The sequence below is a fragment of the Sparus aurata genome, chromosome 21 (assembly GCF_900880675.1).
Source record: "Sparus aurata chromosome 21, fSpaAur1.1, whole genome shotgun sequence".
In the NCBI taxonomy this organism is placed as follows: Eukaryota; Metazoa; Chordata; class Actinopteri; order Spariformes; family Sparidae; genus Sparus; species Sparus aurata.
Genome location: NC_044207.1, coordinates 16,324,040 through 16,346,223, shown reverse-complemented (window position 1 = coordinate 16,346,223; position 22,184 = coordinate 16,324,040). Strand labels below are relative to the sequence as shown.

Sequence of the window (22,184 nt, the reverse complement as noted above, 5' to 3'; positions counted from 1 at the left end):
AGCTTAGTCTGAGCTGTCCAGAAATAGTCACCGCAAAGAAATACGTCCTTTTTAATTTATGTTACAGCAATTTAGGTTGCCTCTTCTTTGGAGCCACCCATAGCCAAGCTTTTTTTTGACCCAGTGGTGGTAAGCATCTAAGAATAGCAGAACTTTATCCATTTTTCATCAAGTGAACAATTTTTTTCTCTGGAATCTAATGAGCATTGTGGTCTAATATGGCCATGGTTGTGGATTTCTGTTCTTATAAAGTTGGTGCTCTCCTGCAGACAATATCCCTAAGCCAGCTTAATGAAAATCCATTCTTTTTTTTTTACTTGTGATTGAATCCCCTGTGATATACCTCTCAGTGGTATTAGTTGATTGTCTATTCATAATAAGCAGCATCAGTGTAGCAAAGTACCTTCCCATTGATCTTTTTCTAGTTTTCTGTGAACAGATGAGTTGTTCATTTTCTGCACTGCTGCAGTTGCTGTTTGTTAGTACTGTTTTCTTTTCTTTTCAATTTGCAGAACACCTCCAGGGGATTATAGAGAAAAAGACAAATAATCATGTTATCCCCTGGGAAAATATTTGACTCGCTTATTAACCACAAGCAATTAATTTTTCCTAACAATGTTTCACATGGGTGTACAACATAACTCAATAATAGCCGTCGATTTGAATACAATACAAAGCTCTGAATAGCATTGTTATAGTCAATATGGATATTATATACAAGGGTTTTTTTAATATAGAGAAGAGCCAACTCTGTCTCCCTCCTCTGATTCTTTAGGGTCCTCCAGGGCGTCCTGGTATTCCTGGTTCCGACGGTGTCCCTGGGCCTCCAGGTACCATTCTGATGCTTCCAGTAAGTCCTGCCTGCTTTCCACGCACCCACTGGGCTGTCTGTCTTATTCCCCTCACATACTGTACCCTCTTCATCTCAGGCACTGGCCCGTGAACTTGCTTCATTTAGTACATTTACCTCATAGCATCACCAGTAGGCCAAGGGATCGCAACCTTATTTTCTTTGGGTTACAAATCACTTACCTTGTAAATGTCAACCAGTGCAATGGACTGGAACCAGTGACTGAGCCTTTGAAATGCATGGCGACACATATTTGTGTGTGTGTGCGTGTGTGAGCTGCCTCTGCTCGTATGCCAGCATATGAACGTGTAAATGTGTGTGTGTGTGGCATCATGACAGCTTTACAGGTTTCACAAAAAAAATATTTGAACACACACACACACCAGGGGAGACCATAAGATGTCCCACTCTGTAAAAAAAGACAAGTCGATTTGTTTTTAATTGTGTTTTTTTGTTGTTTCGTGGTTGACAGTTCCGTGCAGGCGGTGAGGCACACAAAGGACCTGTGGTTTCAGCCCAGGAAGCTCAGGCTCAGGCCATTCTGTCTCAGGCCAGGGTAAGTGTCAGGTCTTAATATGACCATCTTTCCCAGTAAAGAGAACACTGATGTTCTGTGTCCCTGTGTGTGCCATGTGCTTCTAGTTAACCTAAACTGAATGTTCTGAAGTTCAGATCCAAAACTGAGGTTTTAATTAAATAAGTACTGTGGTCCAAGTTTTAAAAGAAACCAATTTACCCTCATTCTGCCAACATATTCAAAATTCTGCTGAATCAACGACTTGAAGAAACAATCATCATAACATGTTACTTGATTTCTGAACAATGTTGGTAAGAAAATCAATGTCATCCAAAAGTAACCAGATTATAATTCTACCAAGCACAATCCACGTTTGTACTTAAAAGCTTGTCAATCATCATTTTTAAGTAAATAATATTATATTATGTATATTCCATTTGCTATTAAAACTGCAAAGACAGAATTGGAATTGATGCTTTTGATTGGGGTCCTCAATTCATTTGTATTTTTAAAAAGGGCAAATTAAAACAGAAACAGAAAATAATGATACAAAGCAGGAGGTGGAAAAAACAACAGTCATGAAAGGTTGGAATGAATAAAGCACATGTGAAATATAACAAAAAGTAGACGTCTGGGGTCAGCAGGTATCCCAGTCTGTAGGATTAAGGTGAAATGACCCAGAAAGTGTAGTAAACAATCAAAGGGGGAATCACTATTCACGAGTCCCACTCATCCTATAAACTGTCTCAACTCCAAAATATGGACCTGTGTTGGGTTAGGTAGTATATAAGGCCTCGCCAGATGTTCACACTCACTCAGGGGTCCTGATAACCATAGCAGTGTTGAAAAAAGGTTGAATTATGCGGCTACAAGTAAGGTGTGATCTATAGTGGAACACATGGTAGTCATTAAGCGTTCCACAAACACTGAATATTCACAAATTCACAACGCCTCATGGAGCTGGAGGGCTGTCAAAACCGGTGAAGTGGTGTTTAGTAATGTCTTGAAAGCACTTGTCACCTTTCTATATTTGTGTTTTATGCCAGAGGTTTGGCCCGAGGCAGGAAAAAGAAAAAAAAACAAAAAAAACATGGCAGGAGTTGCAAGTTCTTCACAATGTAAAGGGAATTGAAGGGAGCAGTTGTCAAATTCTCTTTGACCTATTTGCATGCAGCCACAAATGCATTAACTAATGCGTGTGATTTGGTTTTAAGAGAAGTGAAAGTTCTGAGTTGGTGTCCTTTTTAAATTAGCAAATTCACTTATTCAGTAATCAAGCTCCAAATAAATCCCAGACAACTTTTTTGGCAGTGCAAGCCTGTGGTCAACCATGAACAGGAACAAAGACCAGAGTGGTAAACTCTGAACAAGAACAAAGTCAGTTTTGCACTTTGTAAGGTTCCATGCTATACAGCGGCTAAAAGAGTGGCTTATTATTAGTATTTTTTTTTCTTTATCCTATTTTTCTCTTGGTGTAGAGCCCAGTTAGCTGAGTGGATTCTGTGTCGACTTCAACATCACAAATTCCTGCTTTATCATAGGGACTAAATGTAGGCTTTCAACATTAGTTTTGCAGTATTAGAATATTATTATTAATGTTTAATACAAGAGTCAGTTCCAGAATTAAGAGTCACTTCACTTGAGGCTAATAAACTGACCACAAAGAGAACATGGCTGCACTTGCAGGAGAAAAACAAGTTTTTCATTGAGTTTTAACATGTATAGCTGAAAGAGTGTCAACATTGTGAGCTGACCAATTGTTTTTGTTGGTCCTTTTCCGTTTGATCCACAGCTGGCCATGCGAGGTCCACCCGGGCCAGCAGGCATGACGGGAAGATCTGGTCCTGTCGTGAGTAGATTTTGAAGACCTTCGACACGCAGACTCGTACACAGCATTGATCTGCTTACTGTATCATCCGCTCGTTTTACAGTTTATGAAAAACACATTTGGTGATCAGTGTTTGCTTCCTGTGAAGGCATCAACTTCGAGCATTTATCATTTCCAAACACATACCTATTCAGTACATGCATATGCACAGATTCATACATACACCACCATCCTTCCTGTCTGTCTGTGAGCAGATTTGACATTATTTCCTCATATAGATACAGTTGAGAGCATATTTCACTAATTCATTGCCTTCAAGCATGATTTTATACAAGTAGTAGGATACTCTTGAAAGTCTCACTGTTGCATATTTACAATCTAGATTTTAATTTTTATACTATGAGTGTAGATTATAATGGTTTTCTAGCCAAGTGAAGGCATTACCAATTATTTTTGCTTTGCTACAGACATGTTTCTTCATCTGTGTTTATACTTCTTGATAGGGAGGTCCTGGTGCCCCTGGACTTAAAGGTGACGGTGGTGATCCTGGACCACAGGTGAGAAGAGTAACTTAACTAATTTCATTTTGTTTAACTACTTGATTTGAACAATAAGCATCCGTTTCACTTGTATGTCAACATCAAGAATTTCTAACTAAAATTGTCTTCAGTGTGTGTTGTTTTAATTTAATTTTAAAAAATCATGTTTTCTCTAAAGGGACCCAGAGGTCTCCAGGGTGGAACCGGTCCACCAGGGAAATCAGGAAAGAGGGTAAGTGTTCTTTCCAACCATGTTCGACCAGCTTATTGCTTTACTGATTCATCTCCACCAGAACATTATTGTGTTGCAGCGGAGGATTAAGTTTCAATTGCCAAATTTCTAATATTTCACGCCAACAAGTGTGCAGGGATCAAAGCTACAGTGCCCAAAGAGAAGAGCCTGTCTAGTTTCAGACATGGCCTCATTTCAAATAAGTCAGCTGCACCCAATCTTCTCTGCGTGCTGTGTAAATTCATAAAGCCGTGTTTATTTCACTTTGAACTAGTCCGATAAATTATCACATTGTCCCGGTGTTTATTCATCAGAGCCTTTCATGATAATTTAATATTTTTAAGTGTTTTCAATGATATTTGTGTCTCTTCCAGGGTCGTAACGGAGCTGATGGTGCTCGAGGAATGCCCGGAGAGGCTGGGGCCAAGGTAAAGCACACACCAGGTTGCCCAATAAACCAATGAGCGTCTGTTGCTCCGCTAAAGTGATTGATACACTAACCATCTGTCACTGTGCCCTTGCAGGGTGACAGGGGTTTCGACGGCCTGCCTGGTCTCCCTGGAGAAAAAGGACACAGAGTAAGTACGAGGAGAGAGAGTTTTGGTTTTGGTGCCTGAACAAGTTCAGAGAACATACATCGTTAGGGACTTCTATCTGTCTCCAAAAATATGATATTACAGTCTTTTATTTGTGGACCCAGATCCCCATTGATCACAGTCACTGCCGCACCGTGCCCTGTCCTTACAGCAGCACTGGTAGTTCAAAGGCCACGTCCTAGCCGTCTCATGTGCACTCTGGTGTTGACAGACATGAGCTCTAAACCAGCTGAACTCATTAGGGTGTGTGACCCACTTATGAAAGGAGGGAGCGACTCCAGAACCACTTGGGCTGTGTTTAACCAGGCCTGGAGGCGAATGAGGTGGGCTGAGGCTAGTGCTTGCGGAATTTGTGCCCTTGTAGAGAGGACAGAGATCACAGAGGGTATTTCTAGGCAGGCTCTCGTGCCTTATCCTATACTGAGTAATTACAGGGCCAGCAGAGGTAGGCTAGTCCTTATAGAGAGCAACTATATAGGTACATGCCAATTGCGGTGACCCATGCCTACTGTAGATTAAAGGCATCGTTTCTCTGTATTTTCTGAATTTTTGACCCATATCGTAGTTTTTCAATGTAAAAATTAGGAGCTTTTGTTTTCACCCTTAGCTGCAGGGATCAAGCTTGTGGACTTTCTTCTTCAAATTCAAATAAGCTTTTCTCAGGGTAGAGGATACATCTGGATAAGTGCTGTTTTATTTGATTTTGAAATACAAAACTTCCCTCAATGTTCATATTTCTTGCATTATAATAAGTCAGATTCTTTTTCGTTCTCTCTTTGAAGACAGAGTGAACACAACCAGGCGTCTGGTCATCTCTCTCTTTATTGATCCTTATTTCCTGTGATCTTTTCTCTCCAGGGAGAACAGGGTTCTACAGGTGCTCCAGGACCTCCAGGAGAGGATGGCCCAAGAGTAAGTGGTGCATCAGTCACCTTTTCATCGGTCTTCAAAATTACCCTGCATTCCTTAATACTGCTCTCTTTGTCATTCTGTCCATAGGGAGAAGATGGCCAGGTTGGACAGAGAGGTGTGGCTGGAGAGAGTGTAAGTGTAATTATTATTATACGATGATACAGTTGGACAGGATTGTTAAACTGTGTCTTAATTCTTCGAAGATAAAGAGGACAAAGATAAGAATATGATGAATATGACTACGCTTTTGGCCATTTCCTGTGCTACTTCAGGCCCCATCCCCTCATTCCTTCCGCTACATTCATTTTGGCAATTATTTTTCGACACACGGCCTTGCCCTCCTCTCTTCTTCCAACTGTAGCGACATTCCTGTCTGCAAGGGCCGTTTGTATTCTTGACCTTGCCAAGACAGAATGGCTCTGAATAATAGATCAGAAAATAGAACTGGTAAAACGTGTTGTTTTGTCATTACCCATGAGGAATTGCCATAGTCGGCCCAGTTCAGTTCTAATGGACCATAGAGTTGCATGAGAAATGGCTGCTCCCTGTCATACCCAAACCAACATTTCCCCTTTTAAAGAAGTAGTTGCAGACTGTTGCATCACGTGCACCATCCATATGATGAAAGAGCATGTGTAAGTGCAACGATTTTAAGTGCACAATTTAAGCCGTTAAGATAAGAAAACACGTCCACGCTCATTCCCTCAAATGCACCTGCAGTTACCACATGTGACCACAGTGGGTCAGTATTTTACATACTTAAGTCAAACCAGTTTTAAAGATTTTTAGTGCACAAGTGGTTCACTACAGTAGGGTGTTTTTTTTTAACTCCTGCCCTTTTTAAAAAACATTTTTAGAAAGTAACATGAATGACAGAATGTGTTTGACTATACAACTTATGCATGCTTATTTTAAAAAATGTCTCATTGTACAGATTGTTTTGATTGTTTTTATACTATTTTTTCATTTTTTCATTTGGTCAACTTTCTATTTTTGCAGCTTTATCTACAGTCCTTGCTTTTATCTTTTTTAAACGTATACTGTACTCTATTTTCCTATACTGTTTATTGTTATGTACAAATATACCAAGAAAAATCAATGTATGTGAAAACCTACTCAGCAGTTAAACCTGATTTTTATCCTGTATTGACACGCAGGGTCCCCGAGGTTTGCTTGGTCCCAGAGGGTCTCCAGGTCCCGGTGGACAGCGTGTAAGCAGACCTTCTTTATCGCTTTATTTTCACACTGGAAAAAAAATGCTGCTTCAAAATTAAGTCAAAAGAAAAACAATGAATTAACAACATTTGAAAAGTGATTGTAAAATATTGAGATATTTTGACGAGAATGTACACAAATATGATTCATTATAACAATTTGATCTCTTCAGGGTCTTCCTGGACTTGATGGCCAAGCTGGTCCCAAAGGAAACATGGTGAGGAATATTTAGGTTTTTGCTCATAGCTGAGATTTCAGACAGCGAGTGGATTAAATCAGAATGTCAGAAAAGGAGTGTTCCTGTACACAAGACCACCTAAGCAATCATTACATAATTTAGCCTGCCTTAGGCTGATTGAAGGTTGGTGACCTTCCCTCCCTGTGTAACATGAACACAAGAATGGGTGTCGTAGGTCATCTGCTGATTAGAGATAGTAGATGTGGGATAGTCTTATAATAGCTGTTAAGCTGTTAGCTGTTAACTACAAAGGTTGCTGACTGAAAAATGCCACCATGAAGAGGGATGAAAACTGAAAGGGCTGTCTGTGCGTGGTCTCATTGCACAATCAGCTTCCTGGAGGGTCTCAGCGGGATGTCTCAATGAGGGTAACAGATCATTGGTTAGGACAGCTGGACAAGCCCACACGTTGTCTGTGGTCACTTAGTCACTGAGCTCATGAAAGAAGAAACTGTTAAAGGGACACGGAACAAGAAGAAAATGTCATGCTTTTCATTACTTTCTCCAGTATGTAGTTGATCTCGGCATATTATTAAAATCAAAGCAGAACACTTGAAAGTATTCACAGTAGTAGGGTTAAGGGTTTATGAAACCTTCTGGCGCTCACACATGGCCCCTAACATATGGATGTTTTTTAAGACATCCTTTACGAGTGAAGAACCCAAGTGTTGTCACTGGCAGCATTTGGATCTTCGACGAGTGCCCAATGTTGCATTTTTCACTCGAGGTCCTGCTAACAATCACAGTCAGGCAACCTAAACTTCACAGAATCCAGCATTTGTATTTAGTGTTTGTTGTAACAGCTGGCGCAGATTGCATCACAAGGGTCTTGTCTGTTTTTGTATATGTTTGGTTTGTGACACACTGAATCTCTGCAGGGATACCAAACAACCCACCATTCCAGTCAGTGTTATTAGCCTTAATCAATACCCAGATGGTTGTGCAGCCCCACAGCATGTATTTGGAGAAAAGAACTGTATTCATGGCCAAACTTAGATTCCGACCAGCCATCAGATTTTTGGGTTGGCTTTCATAGGAACCTAACATAATTTCGGAGAACACAGACAGCTCTGCTTCACGAGTCGGTGTATCACATTACTCCCCCAAATGTTCACCTTTTTGTTTCACATTCTTGACACAGATAAAACAATTCAATCAATATATCCAAGCAAGGCCAAGCAAAGTTTTGAACTAACCCAGAGCCACGCGACTCACAGTCAATACAGTCTTTGGCTTTGTTCATCCAAAATACTCTGGATTCTTTGGAGATCATTTGAAATTTTCCATTTCAATTTGGGTTTGAAGATTAAAGAAAAATTAAATTAAATTGAAAAAAATAAAATGGAATTCACAACAACTCGAAGTCCTGATTGCATCCTCTTCTTTTTCTTTGTGTTGTACAGGGTGTACAAGGGGAGCCAGGGCCTCCTGGGCAGCAGGGTTTGCCTGGTCCTCATGTAAGTTTCTTATCTTTCCTCTTTGTATCTCCTTTTCTCTGTCCCCTGTTTGATCACTCTGTCTCTCCTATTGTGTCCACCAGTCTCTTCATCCCTTTCTTGTCATCTCTAGTCCTCCCCATGCTCTCTGGCTCGCTGTCCTTTTCATGCTCAATCCTCATTGCCTTATCCATTGTGCGATGGGAAGAACTCCTGGTTTCTTAATCAAACATTCACACGCATATTTCTTTTTCTTGCTCTTATTCCTCTTACTTCTTTCTCTCCATGCTTCATTCCACACAACTGAAATAGAGCAGAGAACTTTGTAAACAATCATTAGATGTGGTTCTCTGTGTCCACGAAGAAGAAAAACATCCTCTGTGACCTGCTGAGATTAGACATATTGTACTGATTTGATAGCACTTATAACCCGATTACGTTGTCTAGTTGGTGGCACAGTAAAAAATGTTCCACTTTGGAGTCATCTTTAATACAAAACAGTACACCCAATGTTGTAGCCAGGTCTAAATGACCACTGCCAGGTGAGATTTTCAGCCCTGCTGACACTCACAGCATGGACAGGATGGCGTCATTCCCCTGGAAAGTATTAGTGCGGACCTGTCCTCGTGGTATACAGGTTGGATAAATAACTTCATTTTAGTTACACCTGGCCAGGGGCGGATTGATGCCTTCCAGCAAAGGCATTGGCCCGTAGAAAAATAACACAGCTCGCTTATTTTAACTGTTAATAACTTTTTTTTTTAATTCCTCATTGGGTCTGCAAGATGTGTTACTCAAAAAATAATAGTAGAAAAAGAATGAACCTCGGTTTGCACAGCTGACTGAACACATCTGTATGAGCAACATGAAGTGGCAAAAGGCTGGAATTGTAGAGGAAAGAAGATAAACGCATTACAAAATAAGCAAATTACAAACACAGCACATCATAAGAAACAGGTATAGACTTTCCAAAACATACAAAACACATGTTCTTCTCCCCCAAATGGACTGAAAAAATAACTTTAAAAAAAAATAACAGACCAATCTCGATTGTCTTTCAGGGTCTCATTGGTCCTCAAGGTCCGATCGGGCCTCCTGGTGAAAAAGTAAGTAAAGAGGGAGCCCACTCAGCCCCTTCAGTCCTCCTACCACAACTCTGCTCTGCTGCACCGATAACTTTCAGCTAAGACCTCATAAGTGATTCTGCAGATCCACTGCTGGTTGAGGCTATAGGCCTTTATTGGCTTCTCTAAAGGCTTAAACATACGCACACAAGGACTGACACACACTGACATGCACTCGCATACATAGCATGCATATGACGATAGCACTACTCCTTGATAAATACTTATCCAAATGAAAGCAGTTTGCTTGTGGTTTTGTGGATTTTTTGATAATATTTCAAGTAGTTGAACTTCTATCAGTCTTCATGGTACTGTTATCAGTGGGGGGGTGTGCACTCATCTGTCTACCATCCATCTGTCTGTCTGACTATTTAACTTATTTATTGCTTTCTTTTTGTAGGGACCTCAAGGTAAACAAGGTCTGGCCGGCCTTGCTGGTGCTGATGGCCCCCCTGTGAGTAGCACGCCGGATTCATTTTAAATTTTTCCTTCATTCACTCAAAATCCCAAACTAATAATATTTTTTTACAGGGTCACCCAGGAAAAGAAGGTCCTGCAGGCGAGAAAGGAGCAGCTGTAAGTATGATGTGGTTTAGTTGTTAATTTGGATTTTTCGAGCAAAGTATGTAATTGCAGTTGTTCCCAGAGATTCAATAAATGTGTCACTGCGCAGGGAAAAGGCCGGGTCAGGCAAATGATTAGATTAAGCATTTGTTTAGCCCGCTTAGTGTGCCAGTAGAGTGAGGTTGAATATAACCACATAATTTAGATAATATCTGCTAAACTGTCTCAAAAATAGAGCGCACTAAATCGGCCCACTCATTCCTTCCTGTGACTGGATAATCCTGCTATTTTCTTTGATTGCCACCTTATTGTTCTATGGTGTAAATGTGTCTGCAATGAGTGCCGAAAAAAGCCCAATATAATAATGGATATAACACTTTTTTTTTTTCAATCTTTCAGGGTCATCCTGGTCCTATGGGATCTATCGGGTACCCCGGGCCTCGTGGTGTCAAAGTAAGCACTAACCTAGTCATACAATACCACCCTAACATAATGAATTTCCTGATTTCTCTGAATTTCATCCTATTTTCCTCTCTCCTCAGGGTGCTGAGGGAATCAGAGGTCTTAAAGGTGGCAAAGGAGAAAAGGTAAACAGTCTCCTCTTCTCCTTTCTCTCCATGATTGACAGTTGTCATCTCTATGAAAATGTTGTTGAGTTGTTTAATTCCCTCGCAAATCCTTGGAATCCAGCAAGGGGAAAAAACTGTTAAAGGCCCATCAGGCTGGCAGTTAAGTCCTCATGCCACTGAGTTGTAATGGAGTGTGGAACATTAGACGGGAATGAGGCTGTTTGTAGGGCGGTTTCAGTGGAGACCGATCTGTTGCGATTGTTTTCTTGGACGGCCCTGGTTGAACTCAGCCTGTTGCCACCACAGTGCCACTGGAATCGATTTTCCTCTCAATTTTCAGTGAGCTCTTCAGAGATGACCTGAAATTACTGAAGTTGTTGAAAGCTCTTCTACTTCTGATTCTTCTGTCTTACATTAAATCCCAAGTGAAACATTCGGTTATACGTTCACCATATTTTATTGTGTTATGACTTAGTTTCTTTGTAGTTTCATGTGTGACAAAAACATGTCAGAACATTGGCGTTTACATATATTCTGAAGAGAAAACAGCTGTAATGAAGCAGTGGGAACTGATTGAGAGCTGCATTCTGAATTTTAACCACCAGATGTCAGTAGAAGAACAGAGAGAGAAAGAGACACAGTGAGGAATAACTTCTGAACATCTTGTGTGAATGCTTAAACGAAGTGCCACTAGGTGTCACTGTTAAACTATCGCAATGAGCCCTTAACTTTTGATTGCCATTAGTAAAATAAGACTGTCATGATAAACTTTCACCATGTTTTTGTCACTTATTCCTCTGTTGACCTTTTCAGAGGATCTCAGATATGAACCATTTCACTGGAACGCATCACTTTCGTCTCTTTGATACTCAATAATACACTCAATTCTCTCTTTTTCATCTCTTTCATCTTCAGGGAGAGGATGGATTCCCCGGCTTCAAAGGTGACATGGGTCTCAAGGGTGACAAGGTGAATCATCATCTCCGAAGAGACTACTGATGTTTGCAGTTGCAGAAAGAGATGGGGTGTTACAGTGATGAAATAATCAATCTGTTTACATTTGTGCTCTTTGCATTAAGGGCGAGTCTGGTGTACTAGGACCCAGAGGAGAGGACGGCCCTGAGGGCCCCAAGGGCAAGTCAGGACCCAACGGAGAAGCTGGTCCCCTGGGATTAGCTGGAGAGAAGGTAAATAATCAATACCTGCATTCATAAAACTGGATTCTCAATTTGATTGATGCCTAAGTGCTGTATCGTGTTTGATTGATGTGTTTTATTGACATGCTGAAGGCTCAAGTTGAGGCTATTAAAATGCTTTAAAAAAAACAACATACATAAGTAAATAAATATATGTGTTGTGTTTCCATGCTGTTACGTGGTCAAGATTTCTTTTTTGATGCCTTTAATGAACTGGAGAGAGAGCAGACTGAGGAGAGTAGTTCACTATAGATTTACAGCTGCCCTGATAAGATTTTCTCCACCCCTCTTCAGCTCTACAACAGTCCCATTTAATTGGCTTTGTGTTGCCAACACTTCTCCACAGAGCTTTGATCTCGCCACAGTGTTTCTTGCTTCATGGTGCTGCAGTACACTCAGCACTCGAACACCCCGACAAATAGGTATTGAAGGTTACAACGAGATCTTCTCCATTTGGATTAAAGGATTAACATATAAGGGATGCCTCTGAGAAGAAATGATGCTTTAGCAAAACTTTGGTCAATGAACTGTATTTTGTAAGTAAATAGGCTTGGATCGATTCATTCTGTAGGTAAAATGACATCATAAAAACACAGTAACGATCTCAGCAAAAATGTGATGTATGAGACCATGGATGGGGAATGCTTAGACTAATTAGAAACTATGTAAAAAGAGCCTGGAAACTGAACTGAAAAGTTTTTCAGTTATTTTGCTAAGCTGAAAGTCATAATTTGCCACACTAATGAACTGATCCCACCTGCCACAAATAAATCTGCAGTTTTATTCCCCTTTGAATGCTACTCTTTCCCTATCCCGATTTGCTTAATATTAGTGCAACAGCACAGTAGAACTACAAATTACCATTACCTGAGTTACAAGTATTGAATTCATAATAAAGAAATGTAGATAAGACTACACGACTTGACCTTAGTTTCAAAGTGGTTACATCAGATTCTGTGTGCTTCCTAATGACCAACCACTGTCTAAAATGGGCAAAATGGACCGGAGTGACTTCACATTTGGGATTAAAAGCAGAAAAGGCCTCTCCATGGATGATGTAATGTTCATAAACATGGTATTAACAAAAACTTCCCCAACTACATGTAAAACTTTATGGTCATAAGTTTATTGCTTTTTGCCATGCTTCTGTGAACTTTACTGCAGAGTCTCCGGTGACGTCTCTGGTGGCACAATGAGAAGTCACCGTCTGTTTTGTTTCTCTTTTTCCCTCTTTTAAGGGCAAACTTGGAGTCCCTGGATTGCCTGGGTACCCTGGCAGACAAGGCTCGAAGGTATGTGATGAGAGTAATAACTTACTCTGCTGATCAATGTAGAGCAATTCTTCCTGTGTAAGCCCCCAACTCCACTGGGAGGTCAGAGTTTACAGCAAGCTGTAGGTGTTCGCCCTCTTGGTCGAGACCAGGTCAGCCGAGGAGACGTTTGCCTACTCAGTAATGTGAACAGTTGAAGGACAAACTGCCTCTCTGTGACGCTGTTACGCTTTTGTTTATGTATGCCTGTACACTCTACAAAATCTTCTATCGATGTCTGTCCAATCAACATCCACTCATCTAAAATCTACTAACCTGCTGACTGACCCTTACTCACACAAACACAAACCCAATCAGACATTCACTGTACCCCTCACCACGAGAAGCCTAAGTAGCACGGTCACCTGCCGGAGTCATCAGCTGTCCTTTCTCCTTAAACTCTTCCCGGCATTATCTAACAGTCTTGGCCACAGCTCCACAATCAAGATGTGCTGCTGCAGCTGCTTCCTCCAGGCTGCTGTCAGCACCGACAGCTTGGCACTGATATGATGGGTCAGATACATCGACTCTCACAACATCCACATAGGCAAGTCTCCAGTTCTGTCTGTTAATGTCAGCAGGATCTGAGCCGAGCAGTGCACGCAGATTAATAAGAAGCCTGGACAAATTAAACAAAGTGGGAGAGAGGGAAGAAATAATAGGTACAATAACGTACAATATTCTTTCCAGTAATTTGCAAGCAATTGTCTTACTTTTTTATTTACTGGATATCTTTCTCTCCAATAAAACATCTTACGAGTGAAAACAGTGCAGAAACACAAAGGGTATTCCGTCGTTTGTATCCATAAATCATTTTGCGCAAAGGCTGCCCACAACGGTTCCCGCTGGAGCTCAGGTTCAGATCTTCTTTGAATACTTTTCAAAAACATTTAGGGAGAGAAAATAAATGCATGGTACAAAGGCAAGGGCATCTCTATAGCCTGCATTTGTAGAGGTTCTTTTTTTTTCCAAAAAGAAAATGGAGATATCCATTACTTAAAATGTGCCCACTAACTAAGTTAAAATTAAGTATGAAGCTACTATATAAGTAACTTATAATGAGGATGCTTCAATGAACCAAATCATTTAAAAGATAGTGATTCATACGATTCAAGAGATACACTTCTGTTAACTGTTTGAGATTGACACATTGCACAGTAACATCAGCATTATAAAATGTCACACTGTCTTCATGAGCAGGTTCAGGGTCAAAGCCCTGGCTCGTTTGCAGCTTTTATCCCCTTCAATCAGCCTGTGCACGAATCCCTCCACTGGCTGTGTTTTTGGCTGCTGCACCCCATCACTCTCTGTTAACAGCTTTCCCACACCGTTAATTCTGGATGCCATTTGCAAAGGCTTCAGTGGGCTGTCTTATCTCCGTGGCGCAAGTCAGGCTTGTCCAGTACCAGCTCTCCTTTCAGTTTACCGTAACTGCACCTCTGTGAAAAACAAATTAAGCAGCATAGATCTCCCTTCCTGCTGTCTCCATACTGTCGGGCTGTTTACCTCTTGCAATTCTGCCCACACTGCCTTGTTGTGGTGCCCTTGCTTATACTGAACAGTATAATGCCTGGTATACATATGCATGTGAGCGGTAATGAGCACTCCTGATGTGCATTGCATCAGAGGAAGTTCTCTAGACATGCACATGACCTTGTCAAGCAGCTCAGACAAAAAAATATTGAACCGAAATTAGTTTATTATATATTCGGCTACCTAATGCTGCATAAAGCGAGGCTGTGTTGGTACGCTGCTCAGTTTTATTCATCCAACAGTGATTTCCCCCCTCGCAGTATTTGTTTGACAGGCACCATCGCCACTATCAGAGGGCACAGCCTGCGAAAGTCCAATAACTAAATTGCTGATGGGTATCAAGGGGGATCTGCCGTCTCCCCTTCCTTTGTCTTTATTTGCTCCCACCGCCTTTTTTATCTTCCTGTTTTGCTTTCTAACTGTGCTAACAGCCCAACAGCACCTCCGCGTGTGTGTGTGTGTGTGTGTGTGTTTGTGTCAGAAAGCCTTTAAGTGGCAAGGGAGAAACTTCATCTTTGGGCTCCTGTTAACTATTGAAATAAGGGTTTCATCAATCTAGGGGAACTCAAACTGCAAACTTCAGCCATAGGCTGGCTAGCTTTGCCGTATTCCTGTTAGGTCTTCACAGTCTCTCTATTAATGAGCCCTGGTCAGTAGAGCCCAAAAGGAATGGTGCTGTTTTGTCTTCATCCTCACATGTCACATTGTTACTGGACTATGGCAGACATCTCTTATTTTATCTCTTCAACTACGGGATATATTCCCCCTTTTTTTCACTCCCTTTTTTTTTTTTTTTACTTGTCTCACAGGGTTCCACTGGCTTCCCTGGATTTGCCGGAGCAAATGGCGAGAAGGGGGCAAGGGTGAGTCACAATTTTCATTATTCTCTGTGCTATTAATGAAATGTAGATTTGATTTGATGGTGGATTGATGGAAGGATTAAGTTAGAATACTGTAACACAGATTAGCGAGTGTACCCTAATTTGCAAATGCATATTAGTCTGGTCACTCCCCATTCCCTTTTGAATTTGAAGGGGCTTAATCAACAGGTGGAGACCAAAATGCCTCTCGAGGAAATCTGGTTAGACCTTCAAGTAATCTGAACAATGAAACAAGTGGTGTATAGTTGCGTCACACCTGCAAGTTGGCTCAGTTCTTGGTCCAATTTCAAGTTGGAAGTTAATGGCAAAACCAAACTCTTAAATTACAGCTAAACCAAGCACTAACATGAGTCCTTGAGTGAAGAGTCACTTCATCCCTGTTTACTCCAATAGACAATAGCAAAGGCGGATCGCAGAGTCTCTTAATAGTTACCGTCACGTAAGGCAATCATGTATTAACTATGGGCTGTCAATCATCGTAGTTTTGTCTTTATGTATTCATGCATTGAAAATGTGCCTGCTTAGATCTTCCTGGAACTATCTGAAGTCACCGTGAATCACATGACGATGAGCATTTTGAGTGTCTTCCGTCCTGCAGACCGGACGCTATTGCATAGACCTACAACCAATCAGAACAGTGTGACACGTGACTTTTTTTTTTAATGTTGAGCGGTGTTGCTCATCCATCAGTCATTGTATCAAACCAGCTTGATATTAGACAAACAGTTGTGATTGGCCCAATAAGGACCTGATTGGATGGAAATCTGTCTGAATGGGAGAAGGACCAGACGCATCTGCCAGAGCAAATGGGCTCTGCATATTTGTCTGCTTCCCAGGATAATTTCCTGCAAGACCTGACTGAGGAAGGCTAGAAATATCATTCAGTTTCAATCTAAGAATTTTTGAGAGTCATTCATTGAAAGTTCCACATAACAGTAAAAAGTATGCTGTATCATTTTGGCTGTGATTGTACACTATTTAAGTCAAGTAAATCAATTTTGTTTATATAGCCACACACCAAAAATTCCAAATTTGCCTCAAGGGGCTTTACAGTCTATGACACCCTCTATCCCTTGACCCTCTGTTCAAGGAAAAACTCCCCCAAAAAACCCTTAATGGGGAAAAAGTGGAGGAAACTCAGGAAGAGCAACAGAGGAGGGATTCCAGGGATGGACCAGCATGTAATAGATGTCATGTTTACCGTTTGGGAATCAACTGTGTCAGCATTAAAGTTTGTTAATGAATCCCTAAAATGTCATAGTAAGAGTACTAATGAGGTCGGCCACTAATATCAGGCAATGAGGTCATTCCAGTTCACCCTAAAGATGGGGCAGAGGTCAGGAGTCTGTACAGGAGAGTCTAGTTCTTCAACATCAATCTCTGACTTCCCCTGATTGTTCACCACCAAGTTTGAGGCACACAATTGCTTGAAATATAGACTAAGGAGCTGAGCCTAAATCATGAAAAGAAAACCCAAATGGCATGAGATACACAGGTGTTCACATACTTTTGGCCTGTAGTACAATCGACAAAAATGAGGGAGAAACTGTAAACAAGACTTGTGACCGTTGATTGGTCGGGTTGTGGATGGTTACACATGAAGGAATGAGGGCTATAGAGTGGCGGGTTGTTGTTGACTAGACGTGCTCGTCTTTGCTCTCAGATAGACACTGAGAGGCAGACACCCCTGGCCCCAGCATGCAACAACTGACAGGTAGTTCGAGCTGTCAAGTGCCTGTGGGTAACCACTTACCGCAGCAATTTGATTATTTATTTTTGTCCAAAGATGCTCAGATGGTTCTGTTTTGTCCCTCTCTCAAACCACCTTCAGCATGTGTGCCTGTCTTATGTCTGAGTGTATTTGTTATTTTAGAATTCCTTTGGCTTAAACTTCTAAAAAGAGAGGAAACGGTACCACAAGGAATGATTACGTGCCAAATTAAAGCTAATGTTCTTCTCTTCTCAGGGAATCGCCGGCAAAGCAGGCCCACGAGGACAACGTGGCCCAACGGTAGGCATTTCATCTGTCTGCCGACTCAGCCCGAGCCCTCCACATCAATGATTTATTGTGCTCGGATGAAAATCCCTTCCTTTGTGTAGTCGTGTTCGGGCTTCATCATCTCGTCTTTTGAAGAGAATATGCACTGAATTTCACAGATGATTACCTGCTCTTTATACAATTACTATTTTGGTTGCATTATGTTTTCTTATATTGAACCAACAAACACAAAACCCTCTGTCTTTCCCTCAAGATAACGGTATTGTTTTTGTATACCATATCTATAGGGTCCACGTGGTGGACGTGGTGCTAGAGGACCAACAGGGAAGCCAGGTGCAAAGGTGAGAGACAGGGCCATTTTAGAAGGTATTTATTGGCCAATGATAATTGATGTTTGGAACCATGAAAGTGAAAATGAACAAATTCAGTTTGATCGCTTTGCAACAAACCAAAGCAGGTTACTCTGCTCATGCTGGTCACCTGTTCTGTATATCACAAAAAAAGATGCACAAAAACAAAACAGTCATACATCAGTCATATTTAAAACAATTCTTAGGTGCCAAATCATGTATGAAAAAGAAATGTGCAGGCTTGCTATATAAGCGCACTGCCAGTGGTTTGCATACATTTTATTCACACTTAATACTTTTTGACAGTTTTGTCCAAAAATGACAACTTTTCCCTGTACCTCTTCTCTTTCTCCTCAGGGCACCTCAGGAAATGATGGACCTCCAGGACCGCCAGGAGAGAGGGTGAGTATCACATATTTTTTTGATTAGTGCCTCTTAAACCTTTGAAGTTTGTGCACTGAGTCAGTGACAGAAAAGTACTTCAGATGCATTGAATCCTAACTCAAAGTGAACTGTGGCTATTTTCAAACCAGATATAAATCAAAGTGTGTAAATGCCTTCCAGTAGCTGTTGATTACCTCATTAATTAACTATTGATTTTAAAGTTTAATTAACCTGAAGAATCCCAGTTCTGTTTACTTTATATCAAGCTGAAACTGACATAAAATCACTAAATTCTTTATAGAAAGGTGGCTGAATGATTTCCCACTAATCATAGTCAGAAAGCTGGATTTGGCAACTAAAATCAACTGAGATACCAATGACCATCTAGAAGTTGTGCGTCTTACCATTTGCTCTATTCACTCTGTTCATTTTCTTTTTATTTAAGGGACCTCAAGGACCGCAGGGACCTGTCGGTTTCCCTGGACCAAAAGGACCCAATGTAAGTAGCTGCTGTCAAAGTGTCTGGAATTAAGCACCATCAAAAACAAGTCCACACTGACACTTTTCATATAAGCTTCTCAAATATTAATACACATTTAGGACCTGATGTCTTTTATGAAATGTCTCTACCTGTTCACCCTCTCCCCCCAGGGCCCACCAGGAAAAGATGGCCTGCCCGGTCATCCCGGACAGAGAGGAGAGACGGTGAGTGGGTAGTTTTGTCTGTGAATGCAATATGTCATGCCATGTGACCCTGAACATCATGCATCAGCGCCCACTCCTCACTCAGTCTCCTAGATAGGTTGTAGAATAAAACTGAGGCAAGGAGGAGGATAACTGAAATAGCATACAAATTGCGTTCTTAGGGTAAAAGCGAAGCTCCAGTAACAGAAAATGGAATATGGGAACTGCAACACAGTTAGTGCATCGTCACAGGAGTTGATGGTCACTCTCAATGTTTATCATTGATTGTTTGATCACAGATTCTGATGCCACCGGTCATCATGACGACATCCACTCTTTGTTGTATACAGATTAGTTTTAGATGCCATAGTAGAGGATACAGTAGCATACAACACTTTTATGCTGGTTTTTGAGCAAACAGTTCTGTTATACAGTCGTACTTCTTTATTTCAACGACAGCAAAGTTGGAGTGAATTTAATTGAGCACAGCTGAGCTTAGATGTAAGTAATGCTCTACAAGTTTACTAATCTTGCGGCAAAAATGTCCATCCAAGAAATGAATTCTGTTGTTTAACCTCTAGATGAAAAAGGAGCAAATAGGTTAGGAAAATTTCACGGTTAAAATCAGATGGTTAGTTCAGAATGTAAATAGTTTGTTATTTTCAAGTTTTTGTAAAAACCAGAATGGAAAGTGACCAAGTACATTTGAGGTACATAGTACAATTAAGTATTTGCATTTAAATATCTTTATAGGGAAATATTGTTCAGTTTACTTCCCTACAATTAATATTATTACTTTAATTCCCAATTATTTGTACATTCACATTTTACACATGAACTATATGTATACATCATATATAAACAAACAATAAAATGTGATGCATTGTTATAACGCTGCTATTCTGCTACAATAAAATGCTGCTTCCACATCAGTTCATCATTAATCATCAGCATAATGAGCACTTTTTCTAATAATACCTTTCTACTTTTACTTGTAAGTACATTTTTGCAGAGCTAATAATAAAAATGTGGCATTTCATTGTAGTATTGCTACTTTTATTAAAGTAACGGTCGTGAGCACTTCTTCCACTGCTGGGAGGAAAATACCTGATATAAGGGAGGTGTTTTAGATGGGAAATTATCTTTCCTGCTTAAAAAGTTGATGTTACAGACTGATGAGGACAAATGAGTTATACAGATACTTTTACTGTTCTTAAGAAGAGGAAAATAAAAAAAAGTATTTACATACTGTATAGCACAAAGTAGGTACTACTTACTATATACAAATCCCTGGGTACAGTCAACTTTATCTCTGTTTCTCCCTCCAGGGCTTCCAAGGAAAGACAGGACCTCCAGGACCCGGAGGGGTGGTTGGACCACAGGTAGATAAACAGCACAGTACACCGCCACAGTTACACTACATTCCACCTCCTCACTGATCCTGTTTCTGTTTTTTAGAGAACTATGAGGCATTGAAATTTAAATATGTACCTTAAACAGCAGCTGTACAACAGAATGTACACAAGTTGCCTCAAATGGTTTTATAAAGAATTTTCAGTGAGCTTGCTTGTCTTTCGGAAAGTAATGAAGCGGGGGCTAACTGTTCCACCTCATTAAGACTTCAATTTACACTTAAAAAAAGAATGTGAAAAATAAAGTTTTATTTGTTAAGCAGTGCCAAATATGACATATTCTTAACATCTGATGCACCACTACTATATCAATATCATATGTCCTTTAGGAATAAGGTTTTATTTCACATTGATTTTAATTTCTCTCCATTGTGTCTGACAGGGCCCAACTGGAGAGACAGGACCCAGCGGAGAGCGAGGACACCCGGGCTCTCCAGGTCCACCTGGTGAGCAAGGTCTTCCTGGAGCTGCTGGAAAAGAGGGTGGAAAGGTAAATGAGCATGTGTTGTACAACTGTAAATGCAAAATGCGCCAGTCAAAAGTAGCTACATGTCTGAAGCTTGGTGTTTCTGACCACCTCTTTATTCCTACGCTTGAGCTACCCATTCCATTTTTAATATGACAAAGTATAGTAAAGAGGAACACAAACTACTTTAAGTTGTGGCCAACTTTGCACAGTTATCTTGTAGTTGAAGATCAAACTTTCACAACATCTGAAGTCACGCAGTGTTTATGTCGTGATGTAGAAGTCTTTTTCTGTTTATTGACATTTGGTCTTCGTCTTGTTTCACATCGGAATAAGTAGTGGTCTTTAAAATGCTTTTTGAAGCTCCTTAAGATTTCATACCGTGCATTTCCACTGTAACAAAAAAAACACTCATCGTTGAAAAATAAATGTGTTCAAAAGATTAAATATTGAACATCTCTTTAGAGAAACTGACAGGATGCCGTACTAGTTTAGCAGTTTCACAATCTCAAGTAATTTTGTGTTTAGGATAATTGAAGTGCAATTTAAAAAATAGATGTGATGGCTTTGTTTGATATCTGGTGCATTCTAGACTTCATTGTCCTTCGATGTCGTTTGTTAAAACTCGGCACATCTCTCCTTTTGTGCCTTTACTTCTTAATCACTTGCTGTTGTTTCCACATAATAAGCCATAATTCCAGCTTTTGTCAAAAGATCAATTTGATTCTCTGTTATCCTCTGCCCAGATTCTGCTCTGCTCTTTGTTTTCACCCAAAGCAATTCTGTGTTTAACAAATACCTCAGGGTATATCAGATGTCAGTTAAGTGGATGTTATTTTTTCTTCCATCTGTAGGGTGATCCAGGTCCTCAAGGCATTGGTGGAAAGTCAGGACCTGCTGGCCTGAGGGGCTTCCAGGGGGCAAGAGGTCTTCCAGGGGCTATGGTAACACACAGACCACCCACACATTGAAACACTCATGCAAACATGCACATGTGTGAACACAGAAGTATTCTTAGCCCACATCCCGAGCAAACACCCGGTTGGATTTAACTCCAAACCCCAATTACCAGGCTAACTACCTGCTGTTAAACCAAATGTCAGGCTTGGCGGTGGACCAGACTGAAAGGTGCAGAACCGGCTTACTCAGAAGTAACAGAGAGGAGTGAGCCAGGCCCAATATTGACTTTTGTTTATCATCATTTATCTCAGCAAGGTTGAAGTAGGTTGTAGTCTGTTGTCAATGCAGCTTTGACAAAGTATTTTAACTTGTAAAATATATCTTTAGTCAGCTGTAATTTGTGCAATATTTCCTAATTTTTAGCTGAGCTGGAAGATTCTTTTTTCCAA

At 40.6% G+C, this 22,184-nt stretch overlaps 1 protein-coding gene across 4 annotated transcripts in view; it reads left to right on the top strand.

Annotated features, from left to right (window-relative positions):
- LOC115572380 (collagen alpha-1(XI) chain-like) overlaps positions 1-22,184 on the top strand; it is an 89,921-nt gene that overhangs the window by 36,051 nt on the left and 31,686 nt on the right. For all 4 annotated transcript variants that reach the window (XM_030402393.1, XM_030402391.1, XM_030402392.1 and 1 more), the window contains 29 exons: positions 776-850; positions 1,323-1,406; positions 3,160-3,216; positions 3,699-3,752; positions 3,913-3,966; positions 4,341-4,394; positions 4,491-4,544; positions 5,421-5,474; positions 5,562-5,606; positions 6,632-6,685; positions 6,862-6,906; positions 8,331-8,384; positions 9,425-9,469; positions 9,888-9,941; positions 10,019-10,063; positions 10,451-10,504; positions 10,594-10,638; positions 11,536-11,589; positions 11,700-11,807; positions 13,055-13,108; positions 15,469-15,522; positions 17,507-17,551; positions 17,827-17,880; positions 18,247-18,291; positions 18,719-18,772; positions 18,925-18,978; positions 20,286-20,339; positions 20,752-20,859; positions 21,690-21,779. In XM_030402393.1, the coding sequence (XP_030258253.1) occupies positions 776-850; positions 1,323-1,406; positions 3,160-3,216; positions 3,699-3,752; positions 3,913-3,966; positions 4,341-4,394; positions 4,491-4,544; positions 5,421-5,474; positions 5,562-5,606; positions 6,632-6,685; positions 6,862-6,906; positions 8,331-8,384; positions 9,425-9,469; positions 9,888-9,941; positions 10,019-10,063; positions 10,451-10,504; positions 10,594-10,638; positions 11,536-11,589; positions 11,700-11,807; positions 13,055-13,108; positions 15,469-15,522; positions 17,507-17,551; positions 17,827-17,880; positions 18,247-18,291; positions 18,719-18,772; positions 18,925-18,978; positions 20,286-20,339; positions 20,752-20,859; positions 21,690-21,779 (1,701 nt within the window). The remainder of the gene's footprint in view (positions 1-775; positions 851-1,322; positions 1,407-3,159; positions 3,217-3,698; positions 3,753-3,912; positions 3,967-4,340; positions 4,395-4,490; positions 4,545-5,420; positions 5,475-5,561; positions 5,607-6,631; positions 6,686-6,861; positions 6,907-8,330; positions 8,385-9,424; positions 9,470-9,887; positions 9,942-10,018; positions 10,064-10,450; positions 10,505-10,593; positions 10,639-11,535; positions 11,590-11,699; positions 11,808-13,054; positions 13,109-15,468; positions 15,523-17,506; positions 17,552-17,826; positions 17,881-18,246; positions 18,292-18,718; positions 18,773-18,924; positions 18,979-20,285; positions 20,340-20,751; positions 20,860-21,689; positions 21,780-22,184) is intronic.